Source organism: Papilio polytes, unplaced genomic scaffold, assembly GCF_000836215.1.
Source record: "Papilio polytes unplaced genomic scaffold, Ppol_1.0 DF822178.1, whole genome shotgun sequence".
NCBI lineage: Eukaryota > Metazoa > Arthropoda > Insecta > Lepidoptera > Papilionidae > Papilio > Papilio polytes.
In genome coordinates this window covers 5,516,327-5,529,774 of record NW_013527026.1, presented here as the reverse complement: position 1 = coordinate 5,529,774, position 13,448 = coordinate 5,516,327, and the positions used below count along the sequence as shown (strand labels likewise).

Sequence of the window (13,448 nt, the reverse complement as noted above, 5' to 3'; positions counted from 1 at the left end):
AAAGTAGCCTATGTGTTCTTCCAGACTATCCTCTACATCTATACCAAATTTCACCGAAATCCGTTCAGCCGTTTAGGCTACAAACTTTAACAAACATCTATCCATCTAAACTTTCGCATTTATAATATTAGTTAGAAATTAAGTAAAAATATTCACCTGATGGTATTTCAGGAATTTCAGCTTTCTCGATCTGTTGGACTCTGAAAATGTTCAAAATTGAATTTTAAATCTCTTACTATGACGTAAACTACGATAAAATATTGTTTTTTCATACTTACAAAGTAGATGCTTCTATACTGGTTTTATTTTTAACTGGTTCTAAGGAAATAAATAATAATTAATTATTATTAACAATTGCTTAAAAGTACACTAACGAAGGGATTTGAAACCAAAGAAAATATAGATGCGTGAAAAAGACAATGCTTAAGGGAGTAAAATATGGCTAATAGAGATGTATGGAAGAGTATAGTATGCCGACTCTACGTATGAAATTTTTATTATTAAACAAAAGTACTTACTTGTATCATATTCTGCATTTAAATCGTCATAAGATGATTCAGGAACAATCTGGTCTTTACTGTTACAAAAAAAATAATAAAAAAATATAAAAAAATCGTCTTTTAACATTTACAGTCAACATAGTATTAAAGTGAAACTTACAAAGTTGGTGCTGCGTAGCTAGATGTATTACGAACTGTAAAAAAAAAATGAAAATAGAAAAAAAAAATATTGTAAGTAACCAAAACCTTTCATTTTGTATCAAAAATTGTCTTCTTACCATAATCTTCATATCTACGGAGATCCATTGCGCTTAAATTATTCGTCCGACGTTGGCCTTCGGTTTGATCATAAGATTTCTTCATACGTAGCCTGTAAAAATTATTAAACACTAGCTTTTGCCCGCGACTCAATCCGCGTGGAATTAAAAAAAAAAGTGAGTAGCCTATACGTTCTTCCAGACTATCCTCTACATCTATACCAAATTTCATCAAAATCCGTTCAGCCCTTTAGACTACAAACTCTAACAAACATCAATCCATTTAAACTTTGGCATTTATAATATTAGTATGATTAAATCCTAATCTCTGTCTACTAAAAATTATTAAAGACTTATAGTTTGTTTTGGCATTAACTTAGTATTTAATTTTCAAGAATACATAAAAACGTATAAGTTAAAAGTTAAAAGACAAAATTATACTCACGGTGTGTTATTACTTTTCTGTCCAAGTTTTTTCTTTACTGAAAATTAAAGCAATTTAAAATGAGTACATATTTTTTATCGTTCTTTACTCTATTTGGTGAAAAAAAGGTTTTAAACATACTGCATTGACAGTTCCTGCAGACGGAGAGTGCGCTGTTGTCGACGGCGACAGTTCCCACAGTCGTCGTTGATAATGTTTGAATTATCGGAGCAGTGGTAATGCAGTTGCTGTTCACTCTTGTACCACTGAAAATACATCGTTTGTGGTAACAAAGATAGAGGAAGACCAAAGAAAATATGGATGGATTGTGTGAAAGATATGCTTGAGGTAATGAATTCAGATAGAAGCTGATAGAAATGTATGGAAGAGCATCACATACTGTGACTTTCCGTAGGGATAAGGGCAAGCTGATAATAATGAGGTAGCTGTATTCAACTCACCTTTTATTTATTGTTTCCACGACAGTTTTAATTTTCCCTGCAAATAGATTTATACTTAAAATTACTGCAGAATCATCTCTAGCATGCTATCTCTATTATTTTCAAAAAGAAGGACAAGGAAGACAGTACATTTTTACACAACAGTGGGAACGTATTGTTACATTTTTTCCAGTTCAGTTACATTCAGTGCCAACTATATTAAAAAAATATAGAGGAAGCAAAGTTGACACTTGACTTAAGACATTTTTCACTTGATCCTCACTAACGCTATCTTTTTGACCGACTTCCCAAAAGAAGGAGGTATTCAATTCGTCTGTATGGTTTTTTTTAATTAGACTACAAAACCACATGTCAATATAATAATTTGTATTTAAACGAATTACCAATAGGCGTTTTAAAATAATATTTAAATGTTTACATCTTATTATGTGATAAAAAATGGAGCCTATGATAATTTTGTAAAAGATTTTATAGCATGTACAAGGATGTGAGGTGGCACTAAACTTGACTACTAACATAGTACCTTTCAAAGAAGTTACGGGTTACAAAATTCTGTTCACTATGTCTAGTCTATATTTCTTAAATTCATTTGGTGCCACCATTCGTTAATTAACTATCTTATGAAAAAATCGTAAAATTGGGTATGGTGTAACACCACTCACCGCATTGACAGTTCCGCCACGTGGTCTGCAAATATCCGCGCAAGTCGCTACTCTTGTTAGGACTCACCCACACCTTCGACTGCGCCTGCGGGTTGCTAATGCCAAGACAATAGTAAAACAAATCGTATACTTCCTAACAAATTTGTCATAAAACCTGAGTAAAATCAACAGAGAACATTCCATATTACTGTGTTATGAGAGTCTTGGCATTTTTTCTTATTAAGCAAGTCAAAGAATTTTGAAAAATTAGTAGACTAGGAGTTAAAACTAAAAAAATAATTTCAAAACTAAAAAAGTGCCTATGAAAAAAACTTACTGCGATTGCGATTCTGCATACGATTTCTCTGTAAAAAACAACATTGCTTCACAAAATATATGGGTACAATTTGAAACTGTTTGTTGTTAATTTGGGACAAAAATCTGTTGCACTGACCTAACGGGCGTAGGATAAGGAGGAAGAGGATGATGTTTTGTTGTCAATTTATTTTGTTTTTCAATATTACGAAACAACATAGTATTACATCCCATATGTACAGTCATGAAATTTCACGCTTTTCTAGCACAAAGCTACGTTCGTTTAAATGTTTTGTACGCGGAAGACATCGCGGAAAAATGACCAATTGGACGCATGTTTTAAATCTGTTATTACGAAAAATGACAAACAGATATACAATACATATATATATACAAAACATACTAATTGGTTGTATGAAAAAGCGGAGTATGTTTTGCAAGCAATTAGGCATTTTTTTGCAAGTGGAACACCGCGAGTTTCCAGGACTGTACACATACAATAATTATAGCGAATGTTACTGTTTTAAAAATTCAAGACAATTATAAAGCAACGATAATTATTGGAAAAAATTTTGACAAGAAATCATAAACAGTTCGAAGTATTAACAGTATTTACTCACCACATTGACAGTTACGACACAACGATCTGAGATAGCCTTTAATTTCTTCAGTCTCAATGCTATGCGTGGGCCATTGCTGCAGCGTTTGGGTGGGAACTTGACTAGAAATTAAACATGTTATTTCAATTCATTCATATAAGTAACATTAATTAACGAGTTTAGTATAGCGATTCTTTTATTGACTTCAATAAAATTCTTCTAACACAAATAGCTATAGAAATTCATCTTTCAGTTTTGGCTTTTTAGTTTTAAAAGCAATTGTAATAATTAAATTTATTAGAACTCACCATACGTTGTAGCTCTTTTTCTTCTTATCTGAAAATAGATATTTTTTTTAAATTTTGCTTAGTTGAATTGACTTTTGAAGCTCTATAGCCAAATTTAGTTTAGAAAAATTGACTTACGGCATTGACAGTCGCTACAAGGACCGTGTTTGGATTTGCTCGGATCTTTCTGATACAAAATACACCGAGGCCTTATACTCGTTTCTCCCGACGCCGTCTCTCTTGTGCCTTGTGACGCTTTCTTCATACACATCGTGCAGTCCGAGGTCTCATTATTACATGGAGATGTTTCTGATTGTCGTTTCTTGATAACCGCACAATGACTAGACAATGGTTGTAAATTATAATTAATACTAAAAAGAAACTAAGTCTTGATACTTCGTCTGTTTAGTATAAATGTGTTTTTGAAGTACTTACTCCGTTGGCGATTTCTTGCCACATTGAATATCACTTGGACATTTCCTTGATTGTCTACATGCACGTTTTGCCGAACTAAAAGTGAGAATGTCGTGAATAGAATTTGGAATTATCTGAAATGTTCCTCTGCCGAAGTCATCATCTCCCCTACCTTATCCTACTCCCGTAGTATCGGCCATTCGGGTTTTCGGTCTCCAAATAACTATCATACGTCATTTCATGACTGAGATGTCACTCCCTTCTTGATGTCACCTTTCTCACAATCCATACATCTCTTTCTAAGTCTACTTCTACCGGTGTACCACACTCACAACTAACGCTATTCTTGTTACATGCGATTCATCTCTCCTCATAACATGCTAAACGAAGTCTAACCAATACAAAACTTAATAAGACTTCAGTTTTTGTTTCTTTTATTATCCTCTGTAAGTTAGCTGTACATTATTCATAAATAAATAAAACCAAGCCAATTTTATCTCAGTTTTATTAAGGACAATAGAAGACAATATTTTTATCATCAAATACTCAAGTCAATCAAAGGCTTTATGGTAGTTTTTAACAAGCATTCACTAAAGCATTTTATAAATAGGCGTCTTGTTACAAGGATCTCTTTAAATCCGGTCTTTTAAAAACTAAATTCTTACTATGTAACCCTAAATGCTTAAGGGATACCTAAATTTTAGGGATCGTTAAAAGCGGTTCATAATATTAAATTTTACACTCACAGATGATCCATAACATCAGCCGACGATGGATATTCAGTCAGCCGAGACAGACAAGACCCTCGCTGACCTAAATCACACCTATAAACAATACACTCACGGTCTAAACTCTCATCTATGATCAATAAAATATATAAAAACTCGAAATCAATTTATTAGCTTTAGAAATACCATCGATTACTCACGGGGAACACGGATTCCGTTGCCTGCGTGCAATGAGGCGATTTCTGAAAACAATAAAAAACTTGCTGTTACAATGAACATTTCGAAATAACTATCAAGAGTAAATTTAGGGCAGTTAAAACTAGTTATTGCTACCGACTCCGTGAAATAAAAAAACATAGCCTACTAGCTTTCGCCCGTGACTCCGTCCGCGTGAAATAAAAAAAAATAGTGAGTAGCCTATGTGTTCTTCCAGACTATCCTCTACATCTATAAGAAATTTCACCGAAATCCGTTAAGCCGTTTATGCTACAAACTCTAACAAACATCCATCCATCCAAACTTTCGCAATTATAATATTAGTATGATGAACATCATCACTCACTGATAAGCTTTTTAATGATGAAGGTTTCAGTAGTTTTAGAATTATTTCGATACATATTATAGTACAGAAGTATAGATTACGCGACGCGTTATCAAGAAGTATGCTTTTTGGATTACGTTGCCCTTATAATAATCCTAAAGTTAGTAAGAGCAATGCCAACAATTTAGATCAGGTAGAGCTACTATCTACATGGTTGTATTCTTAACTATTTTAGTTCTATTTTTTTAAGTCTAGGGCAGGTACCCTCTGCCCTTTTGTTGCCCATATCGGATAATGTCGCGTTCCCTCACGTACCCTCACCTAGAACAACGGTTTTGTGTTGGTACATACGTTGAAGCCGAGGTTGGCGCTTGCGTTGGTTGATATACTGTCGTCTTGCGCTTCGGTCTGAAAATATAATCGGCTATGGCAAACATTTACAACAACTCTGTTTTTTTTTCTGCTACAGCGCCTTAACTTGGTTTTGGCAGAGGTAACACATGATAAAAGTAAAGCAATATTATATCGAACTAAAACTTCTGTCAAATAGTAAATACAAATTACTGTTTTCACAGTTCTTAGTATTCCTGAAGACTCTTTGGTTAAGAATCTAACTATTCAAATATATAGCAACATTTAAATTAACTGACACTTTACCGTTGGTGATAAAGAAATTATTTCCAAGGACATATTAAATGCTGCTTGATTGACCTCTAAATTTAAATGATAGTCGATGAAAATGATCATCTATTTTGATGGTTACTAAGGAACTCTCTTAGTACAGTGATTAATCAAATCATATAATTTAGGAGAAATATTTATTTATTTATTTCCTACTAGCTGTACCCGTGCGGCTTCGTCCGCATGCAATTATGAAAATTTTATTTTATTGTTTACATTTGTCAAATTATCAATAGCAAATGTCAAAATGACATGACATGACAAATCTTAGCAATCTTTCTTTCTTGACGTTGGTAGCAACTTATGGTCTCTTTGCCATATTAGAGTTTTAATCTAAAATATCTACCCCCTAAGTTTAATGGCGTGAAAATATATAGCCTAAAGCGTGACGTAAGTGTAGGGCTATTTATTAAAAAAAGAGTTATTCAAAAATATGCTGTAATTGCTGACATCTTAGGCAACAAAGAAGTGTGTGTTTACGCTTTATTATAATAGTATAGAAGTATAGATATGAAATGAAATTAGCAACTCACCTTCGTGTCTCACTTTGTTTAGATTTGTGACATTGAGGTTTCGGATAACATTCGACTTTGAGTGGATTTTCACATTTCTTTCTGTATTCATTTTTGCTTGAAGGAATAATTCTAACTTCATCTTGGCTAAAAATTAGGAACAGCACAAGTTTATCAAAAAAACAATTAAAATGAAACAATAAACTAATCTGAAAACATTAATCTAAGCAGAATAGTTTCGCAGTTACTTCAATTGTTTAGTTGTACAACTAAAAATCGAGTAGTGTGCACCTCCATATAAGTCTATAGGAATCAGAGTAAGACTAAACAGTTGTGCGATAGTTTAGTCAAATATGTGCGTACGCTCTTAGAATAAGTTAATTTACTTACTCGTCTGAATCATCGGAATCTGAACATTCGTCGTCTTTTGACATCATTACGTTTCGACCATCGAAGGCACTAAAAGAAGATTATTTTTTGTAAGTTTTAATAACAGAGAATTACTCAAAAGTTTTACTAACTGTTCTCAATATAAAAAAAAAAACCTTTTTATTGCCATCCGAAAAAATATACAGTTTCATAATAAATATAGGCTCAGCTTAACCGATACTAGTTGGGATCCAGAGTCGAGCTGGTTTTCAGTTTTCAGCAGTAATATCACAGATGAAAATTGTGGTTTTTTTTTTTATTTTTCCGAGACACAATTGGCAGAATAATTTTAATTTAGCGAACAACTGGTTTGGACTTTTTTGCTATTCTACCTATAGTACCTTGCGGGGTCAACAAAAATTAATCAAAAGATAAATTATTTATAGATTCTAAAAGGACATTAGCATGTATAAGAAAATAAATTGGAAAAACTTTGATAATTAAAGAAAAAAATGTGACCCATAAAGCCAGCTACAGACGCTCAATTCTGACAATTATCACAGAAGAATGGTTTAGTTAAATCTGTGCATGTATTCAATACTTTACAGCCTTACAAATAAAGACTGACTATAGGCAAATATTACAACAAATTGTGTTTATGATATACTTAGTTTATTCCTAAGTTTAACTTTATACCACGTTTATTTGTAAGGCTGTAATAGACTAATTCACCTTTTGCCTACAGTTAAATCAGTACTTTGCGTGTGTAGTTTAATATATGAATACTTACACATCTTCATCCGCTGCCCACTGCGATGATTGAAACGCCGATGTTTCTATTATGTCCGAAATTACTTTAGTGAGAACTCTATTGAGAGAGAAAATATATGGTCAAAAATCTTGAATAGTAATACGGAACACATAAAAAAGCTATTGCACTTAGTTTCCACAGCAGAAGTAATAATTGCTCATTTCTTTGAAAAAAAAAACAAGAATAACATACGATTCCCCGCAAGGTACATAAGTGTTTAGAATCTGTAATCTTTGCAAGTGGTCAATAGCGTTATACTCAAATACTTAGGTAAATTGGTAACAAACAGACAAGACGTACAGTCGCGGGAATCTGCGGTGTTCCACTTGAAGGAAAAATTGCCTTGCTCATTGCAACGAGACAAACTCCGCCTCTTCCTCCAAACAATTAGATAACAGTGAGTACAAACGAAGGGATAATAAAAAGAAATTAGCCGTGTATCACTATCAGATTTTTTTTCGTACAGACACATTTTTAAGCTGCGTTATACTGTTTTTTTTTCAGCGTCTCGTTTCAAAATTTTCAAATGATTGTAATATTTAAGATAGAACACCGTTAGTTTCCACGACTGTACATTGTCAAAGCACGTTTAATTTTTGTCTTTCGTTTAATGGTAGATAACTTGAGAGAGATGTAACGATAAAAAAATAAATCAAAAATACTCACTTATCCTTCTGTGACTTTTTACCTGAAATGACAAAAACTAGTGTTAAAATTTTTAATGTCTTGTCCTAATTAATTATAAGTAAATAAAGTAAAATGAGAGTCAAAAAAATATTAAGGCATTAGAAAGAAAAAATGGAAATTGATTTAATTGTAAATTGCATATTTAATATTTTTTTCCTACAAATATTAAAAGAGATATGATTCAATACTCACGGTTTTGTTTAGTACTGTGGCATTTAGTCCTCTTGTTGGAAGGACAAGAACAACAACTGTAATAAACGATCTTCTAAATCACAAATATTTGGAGAATTGAAAAATAGAAAGATTACAATTTAAGTTACAAGAATAACTTAAATTTAATTCAACTTAATTGTACATGAAATATCTTAATCCTTTGTTGTCTTTTGAATATAATAAACTAATTCGCATCTACACTATTATAAAGAAACTTTAGTTTTTATATGTGACTAAGATACTAAAAACTACTATGTATATTTTAAATATTATTTAACTATTATAAAGCTACTTAGTCATGGAGTAACTTAGGCTATATTTTACTCGATGACTATGTAACAGGTAAGATGAGACGAAAAGGATTTAAGCATCTGTCTATTCTAATATTATAAAGAGGATAGATTTGTATTTTTGTATGTATTGAAATAACCCACGAAGTAAAATTTCAAAAATTCTTTCACCATTAAAGAGCTATAGCTAAGTAACATCTTACTAATATTATAAATGTGAAAGTTTAGATGGATGGATAGATGGATGAATGTTTGTTAGAGTTTGTAGCCTAAACGGCTGAAGGGATCTCGATGAAATTTGGCATAGATGTAGAGGATAGTCTGGAAGAACACATAGGTTACTTGCTTTTGTTTATTTTCAATTCCGCGCGGAGGGAGTCGCGGGCGAAAGCTAGTAGGTTATATTTTTTGATGTTCACGTGGACGGTGTTGCGAACACAGATAGTTGTCTAATATTTTAACACTTACGAGGATTTACTGCACGAGACACGAGACGATTGGGATGAGAGCGATTTATTGTCAGCTAGAAAAATAGAATTAAATAAACCATAGGTAATAAAACTCTCGAGTAGTTTAATAGTCCTGAGGGAGTTCATTAGATAAACTTACAACAACCGTTACAATCCATCGATGTAGGAACACCATACGTTCGAGATGGTTCTCGCTCGAACAACCTGTTACGAAGAAATAAATTATTTAACTCTTGTAGATGAAGACGAAGATTTCCTATAACATATTCAAATATAATTTTTTTTGGTATTTTCCAATATTTTTAAGTTAATTACTTTGATGTAGTAGTGTAAACGCTTCGACGCATCTCATGGCTCCACGAGTCTCCAATCTCACTTTCACTTTGCACATTCCAAGTGCACGATCTAAAAAAAAGACATTATCAAACAAAATAACAGAAATATCACTAGGTTTAATTTTAGTCCCTTTCCTTTTCCACCCTTTTTTCAAGAGGCAATGATGGGAAGGAAAAGTGGAATTGACAGTGGAGGAGACGCATAGGAAAGGGAAATGTCCTTTTTATGTGCGTCTCCTTCCCCGTCAATTAAGGGTAGGTAACGCATCTGCAAATGCGGATGTTTATGGTTAGCGATCGCTTTCCACTTCGGTGGATTCAGGTGGCCGCTTGCTCGTTTGCCACCTTATATTATAAAAAAAATAGTTAAGAATTATTTACGTATTATCACATAAATCATTTTTTCAGTTCACAAGTCACACCCACACACAAAAATACTTGTGATATAAAAAATAAGATTGTTTTTTTTTGTTAAGTATACAAAATTTTGTTGTAAAATGTAAAAAAAAAAATATTTACTGGAAATACTCACGCCGATCTGGCTCTAGTCATTCTCGGGAAGGAACTTGGCGTTGCAGCTGAAATCATTTTTGTATACGTCCTGCCGCCCCTTAAACTGCATCGGGATGCCGTTCTCACTTCCTCCATTAAATCTGCAACAATAATCAAATAACAACAAGTCCTAACTATGCTTGTGATAGCTCGAAAGTTAAAAGAGCCAAAGAAAATAGGTTATTTTTTATTTTTGGGTCAAAATCCGACTCGAAGGACCACTAACTCATGTATAGTATTTAAAAGCTTACAAAATAGAATAAAACCTTGGAACACATAATAAAGTTTCGATTTGCTCACCCATATCCTCATCGGTTGACATTCTGGTATCTGATTTCATTTTAGTCAATTTTGGTGTTCTCAACATCGGCGATGGTGGACATTGACATATTCTGAGGAAATAAAAGAAAAAGAAAAAAAAAAAGGTTTTTTTCATTTTTTTAATCACCTTTACAATTTAGACATTATGTAGAACACTTATTTAATACTTACGCTGTTTTTGTTTTCGCTTTTGAATTTCTAAACTTTTTTGCATCACCCCTGCAGAAAAAGAAACACAAAATTTAAATACCTAATAAACACAAAAATAACGTAACATTTTATGATTATTTACAACTCACTTTCCAGTTGCTTTTGAGGTTTTCTTAGCAACTTCCGCTGTGAAATTAAACAATTGTTATTTCAAACCAATAGCTATAAAAATAACAGTAAAAAGCATTTTTTTATTCACGATAAAAACCTACCACACTCGCAGTCCACTTGTTCCGCAGCATCTAAACCACGTTTCCTGTAATTAAAGAAACTAAAAGGTAGTCTTTAAAAGATTTTAACTTTACTTAATACCAAAGCTTAATGAAAACATAGATTAACTGTTGCTTGCAACTTTGACCGCGTGAATTAAAAAAATATAGCCTATTTTACTCACAGATAAATTATCTCTCTAACCGTGAAAGAAATAGGCCCAGTAGTTTTTGAGTTATGTCAATGCATATAAAATCCAAAAATACAAATCTTTCCTTTATTATATTAGTATAGATAATACAATAGCAGCTTACTTACGACGGTTTTCGAGATTCATCCCGCATCTTACGTTCCCGTCTACTTAGTTCTTTCCGTTCCAATCGTTCAGGCACATTAACTGGTACGTTCTGAAAATCTTGTCTATCTGGACCTAATCTGTCACGTCCTAGATAGCTTTCTTGGATTTCATGAGGGATTCGGGAGTTACGTCTTTCGAAATTGGCATATCTGTCATGGCCAAGAAGTCTATCGTAGACTGGAGAAAATCTATCGTAGGACGAATGATGTCTTTCGCGGTCCGGATTCCTATCATATACTGAATTTCGACTGAGAATCCTTTCAATATTGGAATTACCGATTCTTTCGTTAAATTGTCTATCATTACTGGGGTATCTATCTCGACTTATCCGACTTGCTATTCTTTGAGGACTGGTGTAAACATCACGACTGTTTTTATTAACTGGACTATCATTACTGGGACAATGTCGTTCAGTTTGAAAACAAGACTCGTAATTGTCACTTTTATTGGTGCTGGAATTTTTCTCTGATCGTTTTCTAATCTTTGTCAAACTATCTCGTTTTGGAACACCTTGTGTTATGCGATTTTCGAGTCTGTTTCTATTATCTTCACGTTGCAATCTACGTTTTCTTTCTTGTTCTAATGCTTCGTTTTCTGAAAATAAAAGTACGAGCAATGAACCATTAGAGTCCCTGCACGATAAAGAATTGTATTATTAAATCGATTTTGTGTCTAAATAATTTTGGCTTAACAAGCCCATCAGATCAAACTATCGATAAAATGTCTAAAGTTTGAGGGAACTCTTAAATATATGATAAACCAGCATGCGGCCGCGATTCCGTTCGCATGGAATTAAAAAAAAAATTGAGTAACCTATGTGTTCTTCCAGACTATCGTCTACATCTGTACCAAATTTCATAATCCGTTCAGCAGTTAAGACTACAAACTCTAACAAACATCTATCCATCTAAACTTTTGCATTTATAATATTAGTATGATTACTTGATTACAGATTTTTGCTTAGAACAATTTTGGATATAATCTTACAGTCAGGAGTCTGAGGAAGCTCTTAAAATTACAAATCACATAGTTATATTTACTACAGGATTATTCTCAAAACAGCATAGAATCTTACCTTGACAATGCTTTTGGTACTGCCTTTCCCATTCACTTCCCGCGTCTTCATAATTGTTTGTTCCACTGCAAACAAAGGTTCAATTTTCTTAACTAAAACTGCAAGCCAATAGCTGAAAAGCAAGGTTGCCATGGTAACCATAAATTCTTAACCAATGAACTACTTACCTTGTAGCTATTGTTCGTTGCCTCGTTTGAAATGAATTGTGATCGTCACCTAAAACACAGACAGAATTAAAAAAATGTATCAATCAGGAAATTGTATACCTATCTATACTTCAATACTAATGTAATAAAGCGTAAACACACGCTACTTTGTGGCGTAGGAAGTCTGCAATTACAGCGTATTGATGAATATTTTTTTCTTTAATAAAATGCTCTAGGCTTACAAGACGCTTAAGCCTACATATTTTCACGCTATTAAACTTAGGAGGTAAAAGAATTAGAAAAAACCTTCATGTGGGAACGGGGTCATAAACTACAAGCTGCCAACATCAAAGGAGTTAAATTACTATGACAAATATAAACAACAAAATAAAGTTATCATAATTTCATGAGGATGAAACCGCACGGGAACAGCTAGTATTATAATAAGATAAAAACCTTTAATTCTTGGTGAGCCAAGTCCTAAAGGTTCCGGATGTGTCGGCAAAGTGGGATCTTCCGGGCAATTGGTTTCATTGTGCGTAGGTCGGAATATATACGGCTTCTGGTGGTTTGTCCTGAAAAACAATTATTCAAATTGTTAAAATTATTGAAAGTGCAATATTATAAGCTATATTTATTTCATATTTAGACATTATTAAATTAACTTACATTTGAACTTTTCTTGGTGTATATGTGGAAACAGTTTTATCTGTGGATGATTTTAAATGTTAACTATCTTACTAATATTATTAATGAAAACATTTGGATATGGATCTTTGTTAGAGTGATGTAGAGGATAGTTTGGAAGAACATATAGACTATTTACTTTTTTTTTATAACATAAGGTGGCAAACGAGCGGCCACCCGAATCCGCCAAAATGGCGAAGTAAGTTTACTTTTGTTTTTTCTTTAATTCCACACAGACAGATTCTCGGGCCAGAGTTAGTAATTAATAATAATAATAATAATAATAATAATCATTTAATCTGTTCAGAACACTACAGCACTTACAAAAATCACAACACACAGAAAATAACAAAT

General features: G+C 32.9%; 2 protein-coding genes across 2 annotated transcripts in view; both read right to left on the bottom strand.

Moving 5' to 3' along the window:
* The window catches only part of LOC106106781, a 24,818-nt gene extending 11,708 nt beyond the window's left edge, over nucleotides 1-13,110 (bottom strand). The window contains exons 1-35 of the mRNA XM_013287441.1: nucleotides 13,077-13,110; nucleotides 12,864-12,982; nucleotides 12,429-12,477; nucleotides 12,262-12,326; nucleotides 11,147-11,780; nucleotides 10,831-10,874; nucleotides 10,708-10,744; nucleotides 10,580-10,627; nucleotides 10,388-10,479; nucleotides 10,068-10,188; nucleotides 9,516-9,605; nucleotides 9,340-9,404; nucleotides 9,199-9,253; nucleotides 8,420-8,475; nucleotides 8,207-8,228; nucleotides 7,520-7,597; nucleotides 6,751-6,819; nucleotides 6,382-6,507; nucleotides 5,489-5,575; nucleotides 4,827-4,868; nucleotides 4,645-4,722; nucleotides 3,920-3,994; nucleotides 3,623-3,825; nucleotides 3,506-3,533; nucleotides 3,219-3,319; nucleotides 2,621-2,648; nucleotides 2,305-2,399; nucleotides 1,643-1,679; nucleotides 1,323-1,447; nucleotides 1,203-1,239; nucleotides 779-870; nucleotides 661-694; nucleotides 519-577; nucleotides 279-318; nucleotides 157-200 (exon numbers count right to left, since the gene is read on the bottom strand). Of these exons, the coding sequence (XP_013142895.1) occupies nucleotides 157-200; nucleotides 279-318; nucleotides 519-577; nucleotides 661-694; nucleotides 779-870; nucleotides 1,203-1,239; nucleotides 1,323-1,447; nucleotides 1,643-1,679; nucleotides 2,305-2,399; nucleotides 2,621-2,648; nucleotides 3,219-3,319; nucleotides 3,506-3,533; nucleotides 3,623-3,825; nucleotides 3,920-3,994; nucleotides 4,645-4,722; nucleotides 4,827-4,868; nucleotides 5,489-5,575; nucleotides 6,382-6,507; nucleotides 6,751-6,819; nucleotides 7,520-7,597; nucleotides 8,207-8,228; nucleotides 8,420-8,475; nucleotides 9,199-9,253; nucleotides 9,340-9,404; nucleotides 9,516-9,605; nucleotides 10,068-10,188; nucleotides 10,388-10,479; nucleotides 10,580-10,627; nucleotides 10,708-10,744; nucleotides 10,831-10,874; nucleotides 11,147-11,780; nucleotides 12,262-12,326; nucleotides 12,429-12,477; nucleotides 12,864-12,982; nucleotides 13,077-13,078 (2,977 nt within the window). The 5' untranslated portion in view covers nucleotides 13,079-13,110. The remainder of the gene's footprint in view (nucleotides 1-156; nucleotides 201-278; nucleotides 319-518; nucleotides 578-660; nucleotides 695-778; nucleotides 871-1,202; nucleotides 1,240-1,322; nucleotides 1,448-1,642; nucleotides 1,680-2,304; nucleotides 2,400-2,620; nucleotides 2,649-3,218; nucleotides 3,320-3,505; nucleotides 3,534-3,622; nucleotides 3,826-3,919; nucleotides 3,995-4,644; nucleotides 4,723-4,826; nucleotides 4,869-5,488; nucleotides 5,576-6,381; nucleotides 6,508-6,750; nucleotides 6,820-7,519; nucleotides 7,598-8,206; nucleotides 8,229-8,419; nucleotides 8,476-9,198; nucleotides 9,254-9,339; nucleotides 9,405-9,515; nucleotides 9,606-10,067; nucleotides 10,189-10,387; nucleotides 10,480-10,579; nucleotides 10,628-10,707; nucleotides 10,745-10,830; nucleotides 10,875-11,146; nucleotides 11,781-12,261; nucleotides 12,327-12,428; nucleotides 12,478-12,863; nucleotides 12,983-13,076) is intronic.
* Nucleotides 13,111-13,397: 287 nt separating this feature from the next.
* LOC106106451 overlaps nucleotides 13,398-13,448 on the bottom strand; it is a 19,797-nt gene continuing 19,746 nt past the window's right edge. The window contains exon 32 of the mRNA XM_013287030.1: nucleotides 13,398-13,413. Within this exon, the coding sequence (XP_013142484.1) occupies nucleotides 13,398-13,413 (16 nt within the window). The remainder of the gene's footprint in view (nucleotides 13,414-13,448) is intronic.